General features: G+C 49.6%; 2 protein-coding genes across 4 annotated transcripts in view; one reads left to right on the top strand and one right to left on the bottom strand.

The window, feature by feature from the left end:
* FDFT1 (farnesyl-diphosphate farnesyltransferase 1) overlaps positions 1 to 17,116 on the top strand; it is a 29,607-nt gene extending 12,491 nt beyond the window's left edge. For all 3 annotated transcript variants that reach the window (XM_061569333.1, XM_061569335.1, XM_061569334.1), the window contains 7 exons: positions 6,421 to 6,518; positions 8,452 to 8,635; positions 8,841 to 8,969; positions 9,299 to 9,490; positions 10,048 to 10,224; positions 14,240 to 14,392; positions 15,827 to 17,116. In XM_061569333.1, the coding sequence (XP_061425317.1) occupies positions 6,421 to 6,518; positions 8,452 to 8,635; positions 8,841 to 8,969; positions 9,299 to 9,490; positions 10,048 to 10,224; positions 14,240 to 14,392; positions 15,827 to 16,102 (1,209 nt within the window). In that variant the 3' untranslated portion in view covers positions 16,103 to 17,116. The remainder of the gene's footprint in view (positions 1 to 6,420; positions 6,519 to 8,451; positions 8,636 to 8,840; positions 8,970 to 9,298; positions 9,491 to 10,047; positions 10,225 to 14,239; positions 14,393 to 15,826) is intronic.
* Positions 17,117 to 18,179: 1,063 nt separating this feature from the next.
* Positions 18,180 to 25,818, bottom strand: part of FAM91A1 (family with sequence similarity 91 member A1) — a 39,181-nt gene continuing 31,542 nt past the window's right edge. The window contains 3 exon segments of the mRNA XM_061569659.1: positions 18,180 to 24,798; positions 25,105 to 25,174; positions 25,436 to 25,547. Of these exon segments, the coding sequence (XP_061425643.1) occupies positions 24,592 to 24,798; positions 25,105 to 25,174; positions 25,436 to 25,547 (389 nt within the window). The 3' untranslated portion in view covers positions 18,180 to 24,591.

Raw genomic sequence — 25,818 nt, 5'->3', positions numbered from 1 at the left:
AATTAGTAAGGGTTGTCACGTGTTGGGTGGTGGCGGGTTTTAACGATACATTTATATATTTACGTGCTCCAACCCAAAAAAAACTCTATACATGCAAAAAAATGTCCACACAGTGGAGGTAATCGGGATGGCTCTGGCTTCAGAGCCAATGAGCCAGCACCGATGAGTACCTGGGTTCGAATCCAGCGTCGAGCCACCCGAGATTGTGAACCACGTTCTCGAATGTAGTGCCGTCGACCATATCGGCTCGGTCTACAAAATGACTACAAAAACTAAAACGTCGTTTCTCGCCTTTGTTTAACCTTTCCAAATTCCAGGATAACAAAAAAACTTTGAAAGGTGTGACGAACATTTCTTTGTCGCAGGGCCTGGGGGAAAATTGAATGTCTGTAGTACTTACTAAAGGATCCACAAAGGGATGTCAGAAGTGTACGTCTATGATACCTCAAGCGTAGCAAGTGGATTGTCCCAACCTGGCCACCCAATGACCGCCCGAAAGAAACTACCTTGAGAATGAAAATATATCCGTTTTGACTGCCATGCAGTGAGAATTTCTCTGTAGCAAGGTGTAGGGGTTATTTGCGTATACATTTGTCATGTGAGAACGTATAATAAATCGTTTTGGGATATCCCCTCCCGCACGACTTGCTCTGCGTTCCGAATGGGTGCTTCGTCTCGACAAGACAGTGATAGTACACTTAGGATAAATACTTGAAAAAAAAGCCCAAAATGTATTCTATCCATATAGTGTAAACCTATGACCAAATCGCCTTGAAGGTGCCTGATTTTGGAAGCTAAGCAGGTTTTGAGCTTGGATGGGTGACTGCCATGCATAGCAGGTGTTACAGGGTGTGCTCATGTGGGCAGCGGATGGCAGTGCATTATTTGTACTTGGCTTATTTGCTCCCTGCTTTCCCTAACCCACGCGGACCAAGGTGCTGAAGTATGGTCAATTAACCCTCAACATCTACATGGTAAGTGGAGGCCTTAATCCAGCAGTGCATTGACAAAGGGCCGTTTGTTTTACAGTGTAAACGGTGGCTCCTGATAGGGTGATAGATAGGTGGCGAGTGGTAGTGCCGCACTTTTAACCAGGGGTGACCCTCGTTCGAATCCCGCACACGGCTAACATCGGTGGTCGAGTGATCTCTGAATCTTTTCTCAGGACCCCCCCCCCCCCCTTTACCAACCCGCGCTGACTAGCACGGTGAAGAATGGTCAGACAACCCATACTTGATTGACCAATGGATGGCTTTCAATCATGCCAGGGGGTGGGGGGGGGGGGAGCTCTCAAGCACTTCCTCTATTGAAGGCCCTTCCACCAGGAGTGGCGTGGCCAAACACAAATTTCAGGGCTGCGCATTTTTACCTTTATAGCAGTGGAGGTACAACTCCAGATGGAACCCATCCATATTATGGTCCAACTGGCTTCATAACTTTTTGACCACGCTTTCCTCCCCGTGAAGGTTCTCCTAAATCCGGCGAAATGTTGGCATTGTGGTCTGGAGACCGAACGGATTCATTAATTTAAATATATTTTCTCTGTGATGATCATTTTCTTGTTATGTGCATTTTTTATCATTTTATATATACATCTTCTTGATTTGCCAAGTAGTGCGCTTTGTTTTTGCATCATCTGTGTCAGAGACTGGCTAATAGATGTTGCAGCTTTGTGGGGTGCAAATGCACGAATGACGCGATTTTTATGAAATTATTATTAAAACGACTCCGCTGTGCTCTCCTGTCGCCGTGGCCGTTGGTGGGTCAATTGTAATTCTGCAACGGCGTTCACCGTGGCACTTGCCAGGTTTTGTTCTGCATCCGTCCATGAGTGTCTATTTGTGGAAACAACCTTGGCTGTGGGGTCATTTGTGCTGAGCGCTGAGAAGCGAGCGAGCAGCGTCCAGGCCTCGACTGCCGCTGCTGCTACCGGACGTGCGCTGTCCTTAATCCGAGGTCTGCACCTGATTCGAGCAGTTGGGCAACTCTGGCTGGGTGCAACTTAAATCGCTTTCAGTGGACGTCTCTGCGATCATTTGCGCAACTTGGTTGTGTGCAGCTAATTCGCTTTTATGTAGTTGTTTCTCTGCAAGCACAGCCTCTCCGAAGCATTGATCTGTTTGGATATTTGTAGGGATGTTTATTTTTCGATTTAAAGCTTTCGTGACTGCAGGGATTGATCTTCTTGGTTCTTTCGGTAAAGTGACTTTACCGAAAGAACCAAGAAGGGGGGATGTTTATTATCACGTGACACACATAACAAAATATGATTGGTTGTTGCAATTCTGAACGTGCCGTTTATTTTACCTCTTTACACAACTCCTCGCTCGGCACGTGGACAAAGCAACTGTAGGTGATTTTTCTTTAAGTTGCGAGAGCGAATTGCTTGCGCAACAGATCCATTGGGCGTGGAGGCGACGTTTGCGTTTGGACGCCGCTCTGAGTGGAATGGTTCAAATGTCTGTCCACCCCTCCCTCCAGGAGTCCTCAAATATATGTCCTAGAAGAATGAGTTGACTGTCTAGCAATGTGAAGACCTTGAGCCAGATGGGAATGGTGACACTGTAAGGCTGTAAGCCATACGGAGGGATTCTGTAAGAGCAGACTTTGAAGGTCAGATGTCATTTTTGCAACAGCTGCAGGATCCTATAGGGGGTGATGAGGTCTGTGGGTGGTGAGGTGTAGTTGCATCACCCCCTTTGGCCCTGATGACCCCCTGACCTTGAAATAGCCTTAAGACTATATTTTGATAAATAAATAAAAACGCCACTTCAAATTTTCTTGCTGCGGATTTCACACCTGATGATGATTGCTTGTGTTGCAGTCGAAAGGTCGTGAGACTTTGTATTGTTTTATATATATATATATAATTATATTATTTCCCTTCTACATGACTTTACCGAAAGAACCAAGAATATGATGCCTTAAGACTGTTGAGGCAAGTGCCGTTGGTGAGCGCCTAATGAAGGCCTACACGGTATACAAGGGGGTGGGTGGCCAGCACCACGCCCCGCCACCTTTGGCTCCCGAGTAATGATCCGTACACATTTCAGGCCGAAGTCGACCCAGGACTGGTTCCGATTAATTGTCACTGGCGTTGGCTGTGAGCAGGAATCGAACTGTGGTCTCTGGATTTGTAGCTCCACGTGCTTGCAATGCAGAGGTCGCCGGTTCCATTCAGTCGCCGGTCACGGCAGTTGAAATAATGGTGCAAGGTTGTCAAGTCCCCACCCCTCCACTTTCTGTCCACTCGGCAGTATACATGAGTGTGTACACCCCTTCGAACACATCCGGCCAGTGTGGAAGAGTAGACCAACATTTCTTTGACGGAGCTCTATAGAGCTGCCTCGAGTGGGGAGGCCCTTCTGGCAGACGTGGCTTGAAAGCAATTGCAGGGCTGCACCTTTACCTGTTGTCATGAGTGTGATAATCAACGTGTGTGTGTTACACACCTGGAAAATTAGTCAAATCGAGTTATGCTCTCGTACGTGCTCGTGGACGTGTCTCCCAAGTCTTGTCAAGGTTAGAAATGTGTGTGTGTGTGTGCGCGCTGTTTGTTGTTAGTGAAGTGGAGCGTGTGATGGGTGCAGGAACGTGTTGAGGAGATGCCCAGGTCCCCCTCCCCTCCCGTGTATTGGTTCAACCCAGGTAACTGGAGGTGTCCCCTTTAAAAACAACTCAAAACAAGCTCGCGCAACCCCCTACCCCCACCACCCTGTTTATCGCATCCTCGACACTCCAACAATTGAGTTTCGTTGCTGTTTTAACTTAATTATCGTTATCATCAACCATCGTCAATCCACTGCTGGATGACGGCTCCCTATGCCGCCCCCGCCACCACCCAAATCTTGGAAGGATGAAATCCCCCACCAAGCACCCACCGCACGAGTCGATTCCATCGCTCCATCTCCTCGGTGGCCGAGCCAGCTACAATCCTGGTGATCCAAGTTCGGTACCAGGCCGTGCACATTGCCAGGTGGGAGGTTAAAAAGTGAACCTGGTGCAGACTTCCCCAGTGTCAACTCTGCCTGAGACGAGTTCTCTGTGGCGGTTAATACCAGCCGGGCATGGTGCTAACCGTCGCCACCACCGCCGCGTGTTCCTTGCCGGCCCTGATAGGCACTCTCTAATGGAACGTGACAGCCGCTGGTCCGTGAATCTAAACGGTGGATCTTTTATCTTCGTTTTTTAAAGTCTACGTGCGGGCAGGTTTGCGATGTCTCTGCGCGTTGGTGTTGCAGGAAGAGGATGGGGGGGGTGCAGTGCGAGTGCACGGGGAGAAGGGGGTTACGTGATGAAGGTCTTCGTCTCTTCGTCTTATCATATGGCTGATTGTAGATGCAGAGCAACAACTGCGATTTCACATTCAGGTGGTCAAGCCAGATAACCGCGTCGGGAGTAGCGTACGGCCGTGATGTCTCCTTCGTATTTGTGGATCGGGCATTGCGTCGTTATATGTTGAACGGTCTGTCCTGGACGACCACAGTCGCACACTGGAGAGTTTTAATTTTCCATTTGTCCAATTCTATTCTGTTTTCTAGCGCCCTTTCATGGATTGTATAAATGCGGTTTGGGGTGGACCCCAGGGATCCTTCTGCATTGGGTCTTTCACAACACAAAGTGTTTGAGGTCTTCTTGAACTTCATTCAGCTCTCCGAGCCTCAGCGGGGTCGAACTCGCATGGTGAAGGCGGTGGAACTTTTAAAGCGTCGCTGCCTGTCGCACTCGCCAAGCGTGCCATGCTTCGGATCCAACCTCGCTTATCCCCCCCCCCTCTAACTCGTGCACTCACCTCCAGTGGTAATTGAAATTATCATTGCATATCTAGTCGCAGTCGGTTTGGTCGACGACAAGTTGGAATTTTGAAGCTTTCGTGACTGCAGGGATCCATACTCTTTGGTTCTTTTGGTAAAGTCACGTAGGCAGAAAATAAAATAAATCACGACGTTTCGGGCGCAACACAAGCGTCCATCATCGGGTGGAATTTTGAGGTCAAGTCTTGCTCTGTCGTGGATTTAGATTTCATTGTTCACTTGGTATCGTCGATTTAACGCAACCTGGTCAATTGCATTCTCTCTTGGTCCATGTTATGGAATTGTATTCTCATCCACATGGTAAGAATTCACTAACTCAAACGGTAACCCGAAGTCATTTTATACTATTCACCGTCTTGGTGGGTTCTGGCTCGTCAAGTAGTAAATTAAAAGGACGAGCGTTTTTTCCCGTTTATAAAAATAATATTTAGTCTGTAAGCTGCAGGACATTTGGACAAACCAGTGTTCCGTTTCTGATAGCCCAATGAAGTGGTTTATACAGGTAGGAACAACAGTTCCACACTGCCCACCCAAACATGTACGCTCCCGGATTGGTTGAAGTGCGTCATGTGACCGCGAGCTTTCTGTCGTGCACGAATGCGCTGTCTGTCCAACCAAGTTCCTACCTGCCCACTCCGAAGGAACGTGTTCGTGTGGAAATGTACCGCAGACAATTACTCAACGTGTGTTTCTAAATGTGGAGGGGAAAATACCGTGCGAGTGCACGGGATGAACATGCAAACTCCAAATATACAGCAGGTGTCAGGGTTGAGATGTAACCCACGACCTCCTGCATACCAGGCGAGGTAGTTAACATCTCGCCACTGTTGGTTGTTAAAAGATGGCTTGCACATGATGTCGTGCGTGTTATTGTAAGAAGATTGTCTTACTGCATTATATGATTTTGCATCAAACCAGGACTCGTTGTAAAGAGAGAAGGTCGATGTCTGTGAGATTGGCAGTTCACCTTCATGGATTCAAGCAAGCTCGACTGCTCGCGAGATACTGTAATGTTGAAATAAATCCAGTGTTTGCTTGTATTGGATCAAGGCTTCTGATATGTAATCCTAGAAGGCTTTGCAGCTGATGGATTGTGTAAGAAATGCTTTTTACGTGGCGAGGCAGAAATATGAAGGGGCAATTGTTTGTTTATTTTGCCATCTCTTTAAAGAGCCTATTCATCTGAACTAATGGATCGTTACTTGCCTCGTAACCATTATTCACTTAGAATCCATTCCTATCCCGCCATTTACGTCCATCAAATTGTGACGGGGGTGGGGGGGGGGAGGAATCCACTCTGATCTTGCTACTTATATAAATTATGCCGAGGGAACAATCTATACGGGAGGGAACAAACGAAATCTGAACCTTCGAAAGACCCGACACAAATTAGTCGGCAGAAGCGACCTACGGCAAAAATTAACTCCCAAACAAATCCTGACCCCCCCCCCCCTCCGACAAAGAATAATCTCGTGGAAATCTCGTTGAATCGCACTGGTGACGAACCGCCACACGCCAGGTGAACGGGTTGCCTGCAGACGGTGACGCTGACGGGGTGGTGGTTGCCACCACGTGGTTTTTGCGTGTGCGTGTGCCCGGGCTGCAGGACTCTATGGCGCCTTCCCTGCGCACGTGCTACCGCTATCTCAACCAGACGAGCCGCTCCTTCGCCGCCGTCATTCAAGCGCTGGACGGGGAGCTCAGGTGATCAGCCGTGGTTTTTGTGGGCCAGAGCCGCGGGTGGCAAACGCCGGAGTCTGTTTCATCGTTTGTTCGTTCACGCTCTAGTTCATTCGCGGGCGGCTTGGTTTTTTAAAAGAGCTAACGGAGAACGGAAACAACTATCCTCCGTATTTAGCCTTGACAGACTGTTGGGGCAAGTGCTGTTAGCGAGCACCTAATGAAGTCTGGCACGGCACAAGAGTGGGTGGGTGGCCAGCATCATGCCCGTCCGCCTTTGTCTCCCTCGTAGGGTCAAAATGTACATGTTGCACCAGGTATTCATTTGAGGCTGAATCGACCGTACAGGATGAGGAAGGTACAACGCCACCCGCAACGTCTGCCAACGAGTCTGCGGCTCGAGGATTGGACTCCTTGAGATCCTGGGTTTGAATCCAGGTTGAAGCCTCGCAAGGGTTGCATAGAAGTTTTATAAACATGGCTAATAAACAACTATCAAGAAGATAATTGTTTTTTTACCCTTCTATCTGGCAACAAAACTGACACCTTTTTTTACAAGGAGTCATGTGTACATAGACCACAATACCTGCATTATGACTGCAGGTATTGTGGTAAACATTACTCCTTGTAAAAAAGGTGTCAGTTTTGTTGCCAGATAGAAGGGTAAAAAAACAATTATCATTTTTACTGGCAAATGAGGTTCCAATGGTGTAAAAAACTATCAAGAAGGTTGCTATGTTCTTTTGGGTATTTAGGCACCCCCACTTCTCCCCTTCGCCACCCCTCCCCCCCGAGGGTTATTCCATTCCCTCGAGAGTTATCGGAGTTATGGAAGACGACACCAGGGATGCAGAGTTTATTTAAACGCGCTGCATAGGCTGGTTCAAAATATAAAACGCCGAGTGATTAATCGTTGTAATTCCAATTGCGTCTATACTGCTGTCAATTCCCATACATCATGCCCCCTCTGTGCATCTGATTCGTTTGTTCAAGAAAATACTTCTGGGGAATAAAAAGGCTCTACGTAACTAATAAAATGGGAGGACTTTCATCATATTCGTAATAAACGTTTTTGGGTTAGATCGCGTTATTTATAAATGTGGTAACCCTTCCACCACCCGACACGGCCAATCAGCAAAAAAGTGTCACGTTGACAAAAGTGAAATCGTTCACTAGCTTTAGCCGACCGGTGTGTTGAAGAGTGAAACCACAACATTTCCAATATTTGAGTACGACGTTTCGCTGGTAATTGCATCCAGCATCATCAGGCAATTCGCCAGAATGGTGAAGCCCTCACTTGCTCCCAGTCTTAAATAGAGCAGCAGCAGGGTGGACGTCATCATTTAACTCATTCATGGTGCGACAATTCTGGTTAGTCGGCTGATGAGGCTGGTTTGTAATCGCCAGCAAAACGTCGTACTCCGTGTTAAACGTTGTGGGTTTACTCTCCCAACACACAACCGGTGGAGCTGAAGCGGTAACCAATTGGCACGTTTTGTTGACGTGACAAACTCTGTTGGTAGCGGGTTTAACGACACAAGTATTTTCGATCTAACCTAAAAACCTTTTTATTGTGGGTTATATTGGTCGCGAAAGCTGACGTGTTAAACTGAATACACGCACGCGTACTGCATAGCTGTCAACCCACACGGTTGTTCACCCGTATTCTTAGTACAGGGAAATTGAGATTTCGGGTCCATACGGCGTACAGCCAGTTTCAAGACGTGCAAAAAAAATGTTTAGTCTTATTGGTTTGTGTTTCTCCCTTCTGATTGGTATTTGTAGGATGAACTGTTGAGATTTATAAGGGAACGTGGAGCCCAATAAGGTCTGACTTGGTCTGTAATAAGGTAGGGCACTGATAAGGGATAGGCACTGCTTGTTTACGACGCGGACCGGAATCGTGGACGTTGATGAACACAATGTTTACCGACCGCCGCGTGGGGGTGTCGCGCAGGGACGCCGTGTGCATCTTCTACCTCGTGCTGCGGGCGCTGGACACGGTGGAGGACGACATGACGATCCCCAACGCCGCCAAGGTGCCCATGCTGCGCGACTTCCACAGCTTCCTGTACCAGCACGAGTGGAGCTACTCGCTGAGCAACGAGAAGGACCGCCAGGTCCTGGAGGACTTCCCTACGGTGAGCAAAGCGCGGTGGCGCGCGCCTGTTTGACAAATTTGTTAGTTCATTAATTCATTCGTTAGTAGGTTTTGGTGTTCGCGTTGTTCTTATAGTGCAGGACGATCGCGAAGACGTTACATTTCGTGGACGGTCTACAGTTGGCCCTTGTCCAGAGCCGAGCTACTGCAGGGCTGAGCCTTTATCTTTATGCTGCCCGGAACAGATCTCGCTGGAGTTCCGCAAGCTGGCCAAGATTTACCGGGATGTCATTGGCGACATCTGCCAGCGCATGGGAGCGGGCATGGCTGAAGTGCTACAGAAGAAAGTGGGCTCCATGCAGGAATGGGATCAGGTACGCGCAGATGTTCTCTTCGGTTACACACGTGTGTGTGTGCGCGCTGTGAACTTGGCGACCAGAGTTCGATTCCCGCTCACGACTTAAATGTCTGAACCGGTCTTGAGCCTCCCTATCGTCAACTCGGCCATAAATCAACATACCTGGTGCAGAGTGTATTAAGCATCCGCACTTGGAAGACGAAGGCTGCAAGGTGTGGTGCAAGCCACACGACCGTCTCGTGTGCCGTGCCGGCGTTCATGGGTGCTCGCTAACAGCACATGCCCCCATCGGTCTGTTGAAGCTATACGTGGGGATGGGGTGGAATATTTTGTCTTTGTGCGCAGTACTGTCACTACGTGGCGGGCCTGGTGGGGATCGGGCTGTCGCGGCTGTTTGCGGCGTCGGGTCTCGAGGACGTGGTGGTGGGAGAGGACGCGGCGCTCGCCAACTCCATGGGGCTCTTCCTGCAGAAGACCAACATCATCCGAGATTACCTGGAGGATACTCGCGACCGCAGGGAGTTCTGGCCTCAGGAGGTACGTCGCCCCACGCAACCCCCACGCAACCCCCACGCAACCCCCACGCAACCCCCACGCAACCCCCACGCAACCCCCACGCAACCCCCACGCAACCCCCACGCAACCCCCACGCAACCCCCACGCAACCCCCACGCGTTGTGGGCTCTTCACCGCACACGGTGCCTGGCTTTGTCTCTGGGGGGCCGTGATGCGCCGGGACAATTGCAGGACTACCCTTGCTGTGCAAGCATTGCTGGCGGTGCGTGTTCTGTTATCCAAGGCAATGATTTTGGCACACGGTGGTTTTTGGTAAAAAAAAAAATACGGCTGATGGGTGGAGGAAATTAAAATATTCACGGAATAATGTGTGGGGGGGGGTCCCCCTCCTTCCTTGCCACACCCTGGCGCGGTGTGTAAACATCGCCGCTCGAGAGACGGACAGCCGAGCGTGGTGCTGGCCACGCACTCCCCCGTGTGCCGTGGTGGCAGCCTTCATAGCAGCACTTCCCTCCCCCAAAAGTCTGTTTAGGCTATACGGGGGATCTTTGTCTTGTGCCCCGCGCGACCGACGACAGGCGTGGAGCAAATACGCGGGGAGCCTGTCGGACTTGGCACGCCCTGAGAACCTGTGCGCGGCCGTGGGCTGCCTCAACGAGCTGGTGACCAACGCGCTGGGCCACGTGCCAGACGTGCTCACCTACCTGTCGCGCCTGCGCAACCAGAGCGTCTTCAACTTCTGCGCCATCCCCCAGGCAAGAGCTCGTCTCCACGGAGATCCCACACCACCCACACACCATTCTTCCCCGAGTTCAATTCCCGGCCATGGGCGATATCGGTATGAGCCCCATTCACGCACAACACTAGAACATGTGCCTCCCCCGCCCCCTCCAAAGACAGACAAAGATCCCCCGATTTAGCATGTAACAGACTGTAGGAGCAAGTGCTGTGAGCGAGCACCGATGAAGGCCAGGGGGTTGAGTGGCCAGCACCACGCCCGGCCTCCTTTGTCTCCCTAGTGGCAATATTTATACACCGCATCAGGTACTCATTTGAGGCTGAGTCTACCTAGTAGAGGCCCAGGACCAGTTCAGATAATTGTCACTTGCTGGCCGTGAGCGGGAATTGAACCCAGGTCGCCAGGTTCGCAGCGCAGCGCACTAACTGCGACACTTCCGCTCCCCTGCACCACCCCCACTCCATCCGTTCAAGAACCCGTACTGAGCGAGGGGGTCAAGTATGGTCAAATAAACCGCGCGATCCGGATTGACAAAAGGCTGCGAATGATGATTATGATGAGAGATTTATGGAGTTGCTTGTTGAATAAGAAAAAAAAGACTTTACACATTCGTCAATAACACCGTGGCCTTAAAGGGAAAATGTATAATGGGCAACGTTTCCTGCAATGAATAGGCCTTCTTCATCACAGATACATTTTATGTTCCATGAAGGTCTCTCTAAGTAATGCCACAGTTGTTATTGACAAATGCGAGTTGTGGGTTTTTTTTTCTTGCGTGCCACTGCCAACGCGACAGCGTCGCCAAACAATTTTTTGGTTAAGAGAGATTTAGCGAAATACGTTAAAATCGCCAGCGGTGGTCACGAGAGGCATACAACAGTACGTCTGTGTTTGCCGCTGATTTAAAACCAACTGCTGCATTTCAAGCGCGCGCATTGAGTCGTGCGCATGTGAATCATTGTTTCCAATTTGTGCACATTGTAAGCACGTGGTCTGCTCGTGTCGTTACGTGTAAGGTTCACGGAGCAAACAAGACTTGCAAATAGAGGGAGCATATGGGGAGAAGATACAAATTACGTGATAAACAGTGAAGCCAAAGAGACTAAACTTGATTCTAATCTTAACTGTGGATTTTGACCGTCAAATCGCTGGCCGAGAGAATTTTGACGTGCCTGCTGTCCCAAGTGATCTGAAATACAACGAACACACATTCCTCTCTGTCAAGTTATTGCAGTTGTATTCGTGCACTAATTCGCGTGTTACAAAGCGATCCTCAAACTCGCTTTGCATGCATCGAACTGTGGCACAAGCGGGACTGTGCAAGCGAGACGTGGTAAATGAATACGGTACAGGTGAGACGTCAGAAACGTACCTGAATCTAACCGCGAGCCCCAAATTAGTCACCCCGTCAAATTTGGCTCTCCTTGTGTATACCACCCTAACCAAAACTACAAATCCTCGAGGATTCTGCGCTCCCAAATACTCTTCATTCACTCGCTCCCTCTGCCTGGGCACGATCGGACCGGTGTCACACATGTGGTGGCCCCTGACGCGGGGGGGGGGGGGGGGTCAGTTCTTGCGCACGGAAAATCGGGTTCATATCGCCCGTAATGACGAACAAAATCTACCCCTTCTCAAGTCAACCTCCCTCCGTATTTTAGTTCTAAAGCGGCAGAGATAAAAATGCGGTGTAATTTCAGGCGCAGCATGAACCGACCCATGCGGGGGGTATAAAGTTTCATCTCATAAAAATTGGCTGTTCTGGCCATAACAACAAAAGCCAGCCCACTGTAAGTGCGCACAGCAGCCGCTGATAAGGAGGTGAATATGGGAGAGCCGGGCGGGTTTCGGCGGCGTGTCGCTGGAGGGTGCGAGACACCGCTCGTATTCCCCTGGGTAATTAACTCGCAGGCCTGACCCGAGTGTCGGTGACGGGTCAAGTGTTGACGGACGCTGCGTTTGTGCTCTTTATCTGCTCATCGCTCCCCTCCGCATCTGCTGTCTGACCGGCCGTTTGATTTGTCCGAAAATATTGGCCCTTTCCTCCCCCCCCCCCCCCCCCTCTCGCACGTAGGTCCGTGCAATAATCCCGCCTAAACCTGTCTGCTCCGCTGCAGGGTTATTAAGGAAAACATGTGGAACTTGGAGATAGGGGTTCTCGTTTTGATGTTAGCGGGCAGGAATGTTCACGCGTTTGAGTTGTGGGTGGCGGAGTGCGCACGCTTTATTTTGCCAGGCCCACTGAGCTATACAGCTCTTTCAAAAGCAAACCTGAATGATGGCACAAGCACAACGAATTGGTCTATCATGTAAACATTTAGCGCAGCCAAATACGCTAAACGCACATTGATTCAAAATGTGTAGAGAAAAAACTGGAGGCCCTGGGGAAAAATTCACATCCCCACGGGGAGAACATGCAAACTCCAAATACACAGGCTTCAGGGTTGGGATCGAACCCACGACCTCTGGTATACCAGGCGAGGGAGTTAACATCTCGCCACCGTGGCGCCCCACACGTGCTAGTCATGGCGAGGGTGTTGCACAAGGCAGTCCTCCGTTCTGTGAGACCAATCAATAATTTTAAATGTAGTTTGTAACACGCACGGTGATTGTTCACTGTCGAGGGATGTGATAATAATTTAGATGTGCGGGGAATCTGCAGCGAGTCGGCCACAACCAGCGCCAGCAATTGCCCAAGTTCTGCGGTCCTAGTCAAGGGACGTTTGTCAACTCGAATGAGTGTCTACACATCAGGGCGAAACCAGAGTACTTGGGAGTCCATAGGTATGGGGGGGGGGGGGGGGGGTGGACGACACACTATCCCTGTACAGATGTATTTGTTGGTTTCTCAGCCCGTTTGTCCTGGTGAGGGTCTTGTATTAATCTTCAACCTACTTTCTGTACTGCCATAATACCCTGGCAAGCCAGGAGATGGCGACCGCGACGCCCAACTGTCAGGGCGCAAGTTTCTCACGGGTTTGTGTGACCCACGAACCCAACCCAGGCGTTGGAGCATTACCGCCAGCAAAACAAAAATCTCAAGACTTCTGCTCAGCGTCTTGAGAAGGCGGCCGCATTTTAGACGACTAGAAACACCCCGACGTTTGTTGTACATCTCTGGCGGAGGGCGATGGTGAATCGGAGCCACGTTCTCGCGTCCCCATTGGTGACCGCCGCGCACCTCCTTGTGGACACACGAGGATCTGCACTCGCGCTGCGCGAAAGGAACTGACCGTCCGTGTGTGTTTTAATCACGGTTGCAAAGCACGCCCCCCCCCCCCACCAAGCCTCAAAAAGCCAAGTCGTCGGCAACAACTGTTTTTTGTGTTTAGCTTGTTTCCCTTCGCCTCTGCCCGTACCAGCGATTTGGAATAGTTGGCAAGGCACTGTGCGAAGAAGTTCAACATGCATGCATACATACAACACACCGGCACTGTGAAGGTGGTAATAGGTTTCTTGAACTGAGCAAGGTTTATGTGATCCAGCGAAAAAGAGACACTTGGGGGTAATTGCAGAGTGGAGCGGTGCGAGGGGAACAAAGCTGAAAGAGAAGCGAGGTGGTGACCTGCAGTGTGGTGGCCGAACACGTTGTGGATGAGATGAAATAGTCTGGGGCAGGCAGAGCTGGGTCGACGTGAGTAGAGGAATCGACGCGTGACGCATTGTTATTAGCAAAGCAAGAGTGCTCAGCAGGCGACTGACTTCCGGTGTGCGGTGACTGCTGAATTGTCGGTCAACCTAACGGTTGTGAATTCTGTGCACTAGTGAGGCGTGAACTGGCTGTTCCACCCGAGATATGACAACATTGGCCAAATTTGTGCTTTGTAATATCGAACTAATTCGGAGTTGGAAAGCTTTAGCACAGAAAAGGAAAGCCCGCTTTGTCCACGTCTCTTTCGCCAGATGATTAATATAGCCGTTCCGTGACGGGTCGGCCGAGGTGGTTGTGCCGAGCAGATTAACTTTATAGCCCGCGGCTAAAATTAACACGCGCGCGTGCCTGTGTGCGTGCTCGCGCTCTGCACCGGCAGGTGATGGCGATCGCCACGCTGTCCGCCTGCTACAACAACCCGGCGGTGTTTGGCGGCGTCGTGAAGATCCGCAAGGGCCAGGCGGTCACGCTCATGATGGACGCTACGAGCCTGGCGTCGGTGCGCGCCATGATGCTGCAGTACGCACAGGAGGTGAGGTGGGCGGGCTTGGGCAGTGTTCAGAATCCCAATATTCAGTTTCTACTGGAGGAATCCGATGCGCTATAAAGCTCTATTTTGCAGATGTCCACTAAGGGCGGGTCAGAACGTCACGACGACAAGCAATACAAGAACACGATAGGAGTGCAAAGTGTAGGAAAGGTGACGTGGTGGCCTGACACGTAGTGCGCATGCTGCCGATTGCAGAGGCGCGCAGTTCATGCCGAGCGGCTACCCCGGTTAAACTTAATACAGTAAAGCCTTGGATTGCGAGCATAATTCGTTCCGGAAACGTGTTTGTAATCCAAAGCACTCGTATATCAAAGCACTCGTATATCAGTTGTGATCACGTGATGCTCGGCAGACAAAGCGCATACGTACTACTCGCATTGCAAGACCTCGCTCGTTTATCTAATTAATATTTATTAAAAAAATTTGCTCGTCTTGCAAAACACTCGCAATCCAAATTACTCGCAATCCAAGGTTTTACTGTACTTCCGTTGGAGTAACCGTAAAAATACCAGTTTAACACGTAGGCTTTCACGACCAATATTATTCATGAATTGTAAATGTTGTGGATTCACTCTTCGACACACCGGTGGGCTAAAGTAGTGAACTATTTGTCTTTTGTCAACGTGACACTATTTTTACTGATTGGCCGTGTCGGGTGGTGGAGGGTTACGACACATAAATAACGCGATCTAACCCAAAAACGTTTATTTTGAACGTAAAAATACCAATCGCCATTTACTGCACGGTGGACGTTAAAGGATCCCGTGACGCTATTCGTAAAAGAGTAGGCCATGCGTGTCGGCGTCGTGGTGATGACCGACTGTCCGCCAAGGAGCCAAGTGCGTCTATAACAAGATTAAATTGGCCAGTCTGAATGAAAGACGCAGACGGTAATTTTTTTAAATTTCTGAAATGCTCCCTCAGCCTTTGTCCCCATGCAACAGTATAAATGGGATCATCACCGTTGAATGATTAGCACAGGGGTGGGGGAACCTTTTTCTGCCAAGGGCCGTTTGGATATTTATAACATCATTTGCGGGCCATACAAAATTATCAACTTAAACATTAGCCTGTTATATTTCATCAAACATTTAATTAACTCGCCCCTAATGTGATGGCTGGAACAGACTAATTAATTTGCGGGCCTTATACAGCCCCGGGCCTTGATTAGCAGGTGGCGTGTCGTGGGATGAAGTGGGTAGATGGGCCAGCGTGGAAGTTGTAGGGTTTCTAGAGTGGGCCCCCCCCTCCTACAGCTCCCTTGGGTGGAAGCCCTTCTGCTAGCAATGGCGTGAGCAGGTAATTGCAGGGTTGCGCCTTTTTACTTTCATTACCTTTCACCTCATCGGAGATCTGTGCAGCTGCAACCGCGTAAACCTCCGTGGGTAGCCACGCATAACGTCGCTTCGCCCACAGATCCAGCGCTGCATCCCGCCCGACGACCCTTCGGCAACCCAGACGCGCAACATCGTGCTGCGCATCAAGGCCATGTCGCGCGCGGGCGCATCGTCGTCGGCAGGCGGTGGCGACAGCGGCGACGCGCAGGAGGAAGAGGAGGTTAACGGCCGCCATCAGGGGACTGGCTTCATATCGCCGCTGAGCCTCACCATGGGAATGGTTCTGGCCGCGTTGGGCTGGCAGTACTGGGCCACGGTGCAGGGGGTCGCTGCCAAGTACCTGCAGGGCCTGTGATGATGACAACGATTGCCCCCTCCGTCTTTGAACTGGTGGACCTCCTCGATGCGCCCAGCCAATCTGTAAATATATATCCCAAGCGCCCTGCCCGTACCATTGCTGTGACCACTGGTGATTCACGTTGCGTTTTTGAGAAATGCCCCTTCTCCCCCTTCCGAGAATTTGTTCCAAATGAAAAAGGTTGTCGTGATGGAAGCGGGGTGGCCTCCCTACGTCCGTGTAGGAAGGCGCGCACGCATGGCGGCTGATGGGGTTGTGCTTCTGCGCAGGGTTGTGGTTGTTGATATCCCTCTCGCAACCCCATGTTGGAAAAACCCTGGCTTTGCTTCTCGGTGTCGTGCACGTGTCGCGTCTTAACAGGGAGGCGAGCGGCAATGGGATTAGAAGTGCCGCAATATTTGTAGAAAGTGATGCGTTTGCTGGTGGGGAGGAAGTAGTTCTCTTGGCTGCCAGTTAGTGGCAGTTGAATTGCGCGGAAGTGGACGAATAAATACGTAAGATCCGTGCAGACTTTTAACTGATTGAGGGTGCTTCGCTGTCGTGTTAGTTTAAGAAACGTTTTAAATGTTTACAGACGACATGAGAAAAATTGGCAAACCACGTGGTTTCCAGTTGACCGCACAAATGACTTGGCCAGCTCAAGCCAGTCCGCGTCGTGTTCATTCTGAAGTGGTGTCGTGTTTGTCTCTTTGCGTTTGTTGCTTAATCTCGGGCGCTGTGGCTCGCTTGACCCCCTCTCCCTGTTGAGGCTTTGTACCATATCTGGAGCGCAACGACGGGGCTAGTCGCGTGTAAATTAACGACAGTAGAAATTATAAACAACTAAATATTTCTACGCTGTGCTTTTGCAGGTGGTAACTTCTATTAAAAAAAAGTTGACTATAAAACTGCAAGCTCTCCCCATGGGGGTCGGTCGTTACTTTAAAATGGGGCGAGCAATCTCTGATTTTAACGCGACGATTTGAACGAAATAAAGTATGACGATTATGACAATAAAGAATATTTTTGGTATGACATGTTTGCTGGTTTTATGTGCTCGAATAAATCTGAACACACGGCAATTAATGACCATCGTTTGAATATTTGAAGTTGTTAGCTGTGCTTGGCTGCAATTGGGGTAGAGTTCTGTGGCTCAATCCTCCGTTTTACCCTTCCAATTGAATTGGCAAAGTCCACATGGTTGTATATTACCGCCATTTGCAAAGTAATCTACAAACAGTGCAGTCCCATGGTTCCAGACAAGATATCACGCGCTTATCGCTACCACCTGATGTGGTGTCACTTTCTGTGGTTAATTTATGTGGCCAACGGTGAATTGTGATAACCGTGTGTGAAATGAGTGGGGGGGGGGGGTACCATATCATTACCTGGTATTCGCTGCGTACGTAAACTTGCACTAAAGCGTTGCTACATTAGTTGGCCACTTTGCGCTACCCCATGGTCTCTAATGTATGCGCGTGTGACATCTCGCAGCTGCGCCATGTAATCTCTTGCGCGGCTCCGCATGTGACCGTTCATCTTCGGCTGTGATAAATCTGCTGCTGGATGAAAAATGTGATTATGGTAATCCACCCAACGGCTTGCACACGAGCCAAATTCATGGCGACACCTCCTTGGGGGCGTGTTCCTTTCGCTATTATTTTCGACCGATGCCAAGTAAGTCGATTGTCTAATAACCTGTGTGGTATCCTTAAGTGTTCAACCGCCTTATTAAATGTAATTCTAAGGGTACACACATTTGTCCACGCTTCTTTGCATATTCCACGTAATAGCATGGTAGTCGTAACGCATTAGTGAATTAAAAAAAAACTTCAGGACAAACGCATGTTGGGGAAACGATGCAGAATACATGCACAGGTGTTATTTGTCATCAAATCTGCGTGGAATTTGCAGTTTCTAGTCGGCCTGGATGATGCTTGGTGTGGGTTGACCGAGGCTACTGTGGGACTGGTTGCAGGTGGGGGGGGGTGTTCATCCAGCAGTGGATTTACAAGCCCTCTTAGGTAGAAACGATTCAGAGTACACTGCATTCAATGCATTGAGCATTCTATTAGTAAAATACAATCAGGCAGTATCACAGAAATTCACAAATCAACTTTATTTATCCAGTACACCACTGGAATACAACTAAATCTTAGGAATAAAGCTTTTGGTGGTTTATATTTTTTGTTACTTTAAACCTTCCATTTAATTCCTCTGTTTTAACGGAATGTAGAAGCGCAAAAACGCACAACCCCTCACTTTATGAAACGAAAAGTGGTCACCCCTCCAACCACGAGGGGAAGGAAATAGTTTTTAATATGGGTTCTAAACCCCCATGCTCACCAAAGACGCTAACTCAACTTGGTACTCTTAAAACCAGGTGAGGGCGATATGGGTCGAACCATCAGCACCCTTGATTGAGGGCGGCGACTCCATTGCGGAAGAGATGTGTTTTTAACGTGGTGGTGAATGCAAGCAACCGGCTGCCAAGTCACATGGGCCCCATCACAAGGTACAACGCACACAATCGGGAAACATCGATTCTTACGCAAGAGATTTCATGCAAGTACTGTGATCTTAAAGCCAGGTTCACGCCTGAAAAATGCAACGTAATCGCCGGTGAACTTCAATAGGGAAATTGTAACTGCGTATTTGGGACGAACAGCCAATTCGTTTGCAATTGTCACATGCTGCTGAAATACATTGCGATAAATCAGAGCAGACTGCCACTTGAAAATAAGATTTTTTTCTTTTATAAATACAACCCGATGTACAAATGGTTGCTGAGACGTCCACACATCGGTTATGGTAGCAACCAACCACGTCTCGCTATTGATCGCTCACGTGTAGGGTTCTGTCTGAAGACGCGATATGAAGCAAAGAGGCATTGTTATGCCCCACTTCGCTGTTCGTCTGGCCCTGGCCATAACCTTGTCAAAACCCAGAGTTGGACAAGGCAGTTGAGGCCTCCCATCAAGAACAAGAAGCAGCCATGGTAAAAGACAAAGCAAACTTAGGACTCCATCAACAAAGATCCCACAACTGCTAACACGTATGCACATTTTGTGAATCCAAGTGCAGTGGTTCATCGCAAAGAACACTTTAAAGTTTACAATCACACACATGACTCGGTTTTTTTTATAACATGACCAAAGGCCTATGGGCTCCCTTGTTCAATGTGAAATGGATGTGTATAGTTACAGAAAATATCTGTCCACAGCAACACGAAGCTGTGTTTTATACCCTCTTGGGGGCAGAGGACCAAATATGCCCAAGGCATTTAAATTTGAGACCAACGGCACCCAAACTCCGGTCGTAGCAGCTCCCCACTGCCCATGTTTTTCAGCATTGCCAATCCAAATGGATGCTTTACACCATTACTCGATACCATTTCACCATAATCCCAATTCAACACTGACAGTTTCCCATTAGGAGGGGCAGGGGGGGGGGGTGCTGATAATAAAAGAGATATTTGGAGCAGTGGACGACTGCGATTAACCAGCATTTGGGAGATGCATTTCATTCGGTAAGGCACTCCACGTGAATCTGGAAACAACCAGAACACCAGCCTCTACTATCAAGGTTAAAAGTCATGGCAGGGGGATGCAAGAAAGCAAGTTTGGCTTTTCCTGGCCAAATAGGGGCAAACAAGGTGAGAGTACAACTCGAGTTGGATTTAAAGTGGCGAAAAAGCCAATGCTGGCTAGAAGCTCGGTCGACGGTGACCTGCACGGAGAAAGGACATTGATCATTTTCTGTATCGTATCACGTGGAGCTGGCAAGTATACAAATGATGGCTTAAAAAATGTTAACCCGGAGAAACGACACAATCGGCATTAAACTAAACCACGTAACTTACATCTCCAATGTGGCTAATTGCCCTCCGATCATTTACAACGTATGTTCATGTATGCGCGTGTCGTCCATTTTTCGAATTTACTGCTGGATGAGGGCCTTCCCACGCCATGCGGGTTTTACCACAGTTCACGCAGGTCAGGAAGTGGTAAAGTTGGCCACGTCTCAAGGTGGTGGGGGGGGGGGGGGAATTATACAAGTCCTCCACAACTCCTGTGCGGTTTTAAGCTTTAAAAGGTTCAGAGACTGCGTTGGCATATGTGCAGAAAAACGCACAGCCCTTTGTAAATGTACTGCTGGGTGAAGGCCTCTCTCTGTGCCGTGTCGGTCAAGGGGGTTGACCGCACTCTGTCACGCTAGTCAGTGCGGGTGTGGTGAAGTGTGGAGGGAGAAACGAGGCCCCAGGTTCAGCCTGTGGTCAGGAATCGAACTCGGGTGGCGGGATTCACAGCGGCGGTGGGGGAGATAACCACTGCACAGGGTCAACAAACTTTACCCAAAGCGTCACGAAGAAACAGTCGTCATAGAGTAACGTTGCAGGAAACGGCAAAAGGAAATACTGCGGAATACTGGAGCTCATGAAACATTTTCCTGTTGCAAGGCTCCGTTCAGTAATACTTGCAGCAGCTAGCGTTATCAATTCAGCATTTTAACGACTCACACCCCCAGCGATGTCATGAATTGATCAAATTCCATTAAAAAAATCTAAACATTTCAGTGAAGATAGCATCACCAGCGGCTGCAGGTGTTAGGTTGAACCCAATTACTGGTCGAATCACATGCCATGATTTGTAGTTCATACCTGATAATATTCTGTGTCCATCACACATGGCTGAAAAAGGCCCTTAACCGAGCAGTTTAAATTTGGCGAATACAAATTCTCAGTGGGCAGGGGTGCAAAACGTGCAAGGAATATTGATTTCACGAAGACATCGCCCCCTACGTCTGGCCTGCCACTAAAACTGGGTTCGCACCGTCACTGTCATGAATATTCCTTGTGCCGCTGGGACACGTCGTTCTATCAAGAGGATTTTCAAAACGTTTGGGCAATTCCACAAACAAGTGACGACTGTTCGGGGTATCGGCACCACCCCATCAAAACCTTGAGCGGCGGCCGCCACCACCACCGCTGCCTTGTTTCACTGCCAACAATTCTGCTGCGCGTCTAGGTGGCTGCCCCCCGTGGAGAGGCAGTGTCCGCAGCAACCGGCCCACCAGCCCCCTAACTCTTGCTATGGCATTGATGTTTATGTTGGCTGCAAATACACAACTATATCTGCATGATCCGTCCTTTAATTTCATTTCAAATTATTACTTGTTTTTGCCATGACTGTAACACGTTTGTGATCGTACTTTAAGCAAAGCAATCGTTTCGCATTATTTCTGTCGTACAGTCCTTAATTAGTGGCATGGCAGTACCGAGAGCGGCGGTTCCCAGAATTTTCTTGCACGACCAAGCGTCTCTCATCATCCTCCTCATCCCTCTGGGGGTGGGTAAAGTACGCACCGCCTGGACAAGACTGCTCCCATTGGTGGGAAGTTTTATGGACAGGCTGGATCACCACAAACACAAACTGTAAAAAAAAAATTGTAAAAGTTGCCGAAAGCTTGTTTCAAATTCCAATTAACCTTAATAAGGAAACACAAATCAGACAGTAGAATCTCCCCACGCCAGAATAACTCCTCAATCTTCAAGTGTCACAAACGGTGAACAGTAAGGTAAAGGTGCAGCCCTGCAATTGCTTGCTCACATTACTGCTGGCGGAAGGGTCTCCACTAGAGGGAGCTCGAGACAGCCCCCCTTCTAGGAGGTATGCTGGCCTTCTCTTACACGTTGGCCAGGCATAAATTAAAGATTTTTATTTGACCAGGTAAGGCCCATGGAGCTGTACAGCTCTTTTCGGACGTGACCTGGCAATCACAAATGATAGCTGAATAAAGTGGCTTATTAAGTGGAAATTGATATCAGCTAAATCATTAAACGCATGTCGATTCTAAATGCGGAGTGGAAAACCGGAGGACCCGGAGAAAAATCCACGCGACCACGGGGGAGAACATGCAAACTCCAAATATACAAGCGTCAGCTTCGGGATCAAACCCACAAACCCATGACCTGTATACCAGGCAAGGAGGTTAACATCTCGCCACAGTTAACATCTCGGAAAAGACAGAAGTACCAACACTTCGCCCCACCGCATGCGACCTAACAATCGACTGGCACGTACTCTTTATGCTGCTGGCGGGGGCATAGGATTTTAGAAACTTGCCCAATGGTTTTAACTGCCGCGCCGGAGGAAGTAACCGAACCGGCGTCCTCTGGATTACCAATCCAGTGGGCTGACCCATGGCTCCACCGCGGCAGCACCTGCCGGGGTCGTGGCGCAAAACCGTACCGTGACGAGCGACAGGGAATTGCGGGAGGCGGAGCCAAGGTGAAAGGACGGCGGCCAACTCGGAACGCGTAGCGAGCGCTCTTCAAAAGCCGAGTGAATGTTCCAACGATCTGCACAGGCGATGGTAGGTCCCCCCTATGGGCGATGCGACGCAGTTGCTAACACGGGTTATATAGGCTGCATCAATCCAAGTTGTTTGTGTTGCAATCGTGACGTGCAATGGGGTCCACAAAAGCATTCCCACAGATCGTGGGCAAATAGTATAATTTTTGCCACCTCCCGTGAACTCCTGTAAGAACGTTGCCCTTATTTCAGCCAAGTGTGACCACTGCTTGGCTCTAGTTTAACGAGACCCTTCCCTTTCAAAAAGTGCTTCACGATAACAGGAATGCAGCGACAGAATAAACGTAACCAGCTAGAGTACAGCAAGTCGGGCTGCTAATCACGTAGGCATGTATAGAAATGTCACCCATATATACACGCAAAGTACGATACACCCAAAGGCTACGTTAGGAAGCTTCGTGTATGAACACTGCACTTAAAGCTCCCCCCCGCCGCCCCACCCTGTTGAAAGCTCCGTAAAGATAATTACAACGATGTTTCATGGCAGTTCCTTTGCACTCAGTTATGGAATTTACCATCTTACGTGGAGCCACTGCGCAAGGATATTTAACAATGAAATGCTATGTACAAAGACAAAGATCCCTCCCTTATAGCCTTAACAGACTTGTTGGGCCAAGTGCTGTTAGCGAGCACCTATGAAGGCCGGCACGGCACACGAGGGAGTGGGTGGCCAGCAACAGGCCCGGCCATCTTTGTCTCCCCAGGGGTAATGTCTACACGCCAGGTACTCATTTGAGGCCGAGTCAAACTAGGGGAGGCCCAGAACCGGTTCAGATAATCGTCACTGGTGTTGGCCATGAGCGGGAATCGAACTTGGATCCCCGAGTTTTACTGCCCCCCCCCCCCCATATGTACACACACGCACGCGCACAACACAAGCCTGTCTTTAATTCCCACCTACGCAACGACTGCTAATCCTGCACTAATGGACGTGGAGGTGTTTATCCGTCTGAAAAATGATATAAACACAGGCTCAACTCCTTCATAATTTGCCGATTGCGAGGGTGCATGTAAATACCACGTACGAGGATTTCCTCCTGGCAGTGTTAATTTGCTGCGATGCTAATGAGCAGTACTTGCGTGAATTAGCTCAGCCAGTGGATTTACCTTAATGCGCACTACGCCCGGAGGTTGTTAAAACAACGGGGTTACCGCGGCTGGTTCTTGGGTGGTTCAAGAGTGGGCTCAGGAATAGAAACACCCCCATGAAAAAGAAATTGGTTGGCTCCAAAGGACGGTGTCCAGTTTGTCAATACAATACAAACTTAAGACGACTGCTCCTACAACCACCAGATACCAGCGGCTACAATGATGATGATGATGACGAGGACGATAAGGAAGACATTGAAACATTACGAGGTGTGAATTGGACCATGGCCACAGATGTGAATGGACCGACCACATGATCTAGCAACTGCAATCGTAATGAAGAAGACAATTACCACTTAGAAATCTATTTAAAAAAAATACCTACAACACATAAGGGTCCTCTCCACAGTTAAAACTTCACTTCCAAACCTAACAGGTGTTCCCGTAAAAGGAATGCAACACGGCTCCCGATTATTTAAATCGCCGAGCCAGGTATATAAATACAAACTACATAACCGTAACAACCACCAAACAAGAGATACACCTGTTAACAGCAGCATAGGATACCCCAACCAGAGACTACACCTCAAATATACCAGGGTTCTTTTTTCGGCTGGATGTCGATGCTTGGTTGGTGAGGAGAGGATAGGAGAGATTGCGATGATGAAGATAAGCGACTTACTAAATTATTGGCTCACTCTTTAGCTTGCTCAGTCATGCATAAACTCGCGTACTCGCTCACGCATACACACACTTGCACGCTCACTCGCGCTATCCACGATGTACGCAGTCTCACACTCACCCACTCTCTGGCTCGCTCGCTCACTCACGTGTTCAACTCATCTATCGACAGAACTTGCTGGCTCTTCACCCATGCAGGCACCCACCCACCGACCTGAACCACTCATTAACTCAAGTTACTCACACCATCACCCTACACATGTTCCCGCACTTGCCCTCTCACCCGTTCACACGCGGAGGGCCCCCTACTACTCTGCTAAGGCTCACAAATCCGGACCCCCGAACCCCAATGCCCGACCGGTGTTAATCTGCCGGCGATGCGGCGTTCTTTCGGGTGATGTCGGCCTGATGGAGGAGGATAGACGTCGGTGGTTTGCTCCTCCAGTGAGAGAGCTTTCCGGCTGAGAACATCAAGTTCACAGCCGGCATGGAAACTCCCTGCTCCGTGCTGGGGACTGTGGGAGGCGGATGGGGAGCGAGCGGTGTGGAGCTCTCCGTGGAGCCACCGTCCTGCGGGAAGGGGGGGGGGGGGTACAACAAGGGCAGCACATTTTTATTTGTGTACATTATCAGAATCAGAATATTAACACTGGAGAAATCTGATGAGCTATAAAGCTCGTTTTCACCAATGTCCAGTAGCCATCCATTCAAAGACTTTATGTGCAGACAGCGGCTCCTTCACCCATGTATCAGAATAAACATTGTTCATGTCACTATCACAATCACCATCATAATGACACCACAGCACTTGTGCCAGGCTATGTGCACTTTGGTCCAGAGACACAGCACAGGGGCAAGAGAGACAAGAGGCCTCACCTGGTAGTGACTGATGAAGTCCAGCAGCTGCAGCGAAAGCTTTCGGCTGAAATGCAGCAGCTCTTCCAAACTGGGGAAGGGAGCGCAAAATTTCTAAACGGCGGCAACTTGAAGTCGTACGTTCCTATGTCTGGATGTCGCTACGCGAAACCGAAACGTTCCTCGCTTTTATCCCGTGGAGGCAGTGAAGAGTCAATTCTCAAGCGCACGACGTGCGGACACATCGCGGGCCCAAAACTGTCGAATTGAAACCCGCGCGGATCGACGCGTCGTTACGTTGCCTACCGGCCGGGGCGGACCATCGTGTGCACGCGCTCGCGGCAGCGCTCACCTCTCCTTGCGGAACAGCGAGTGGGAGGCCACCCTCTCGCACACGCTCTTGTTCAACTCGGAGTTGAAGAGAGGAATCCCGAAGCAGAGTTCCAGCGGAACCCAATGATCCGCTGGCGACACGGCGGGGGGGGTGGGACGGAGACCAAGTGAATGGTAATTACACAGAAAACGGACGCATCGTCACTTGCAATTGGTTCAGCAGTTTACAGCCAAGTGTGACCTCTTGAGTGTTATCCGGTAAGTCCTCGCTTAACCTCGTGTATACACGGGGCATCTTCGCTATAGCTCGGTTCATAACGCGGAACGTGCCCGCAATAACGTGGTACGCGCAACGTTGTATCTGTGCGTTCGACAACCACTTTCTTGAGCTGCACGGGTGAG

Source organism: Lethenteron reissneri, chromosome 43, assembly GCF_015708825.2.
Source record: "Lethenteron reissneri isolate LAM-NWPU_2019-01 chromosome 43, ASM1570882v1, whole genome shotgun sequence".
Classification (NCBI taxonomy): Eukaryota; Metazoa; Chordata; class Hyperoartia; order Petromyzontiformes; family Petromyzontidae; genus Lethenteron; species Lethenteron reissneri.
The sequence above is the reverse complement of the archived record's forward strand: the minus strand, read 5'-3'. Positions and strand labels throughout refer to the sequence as shown.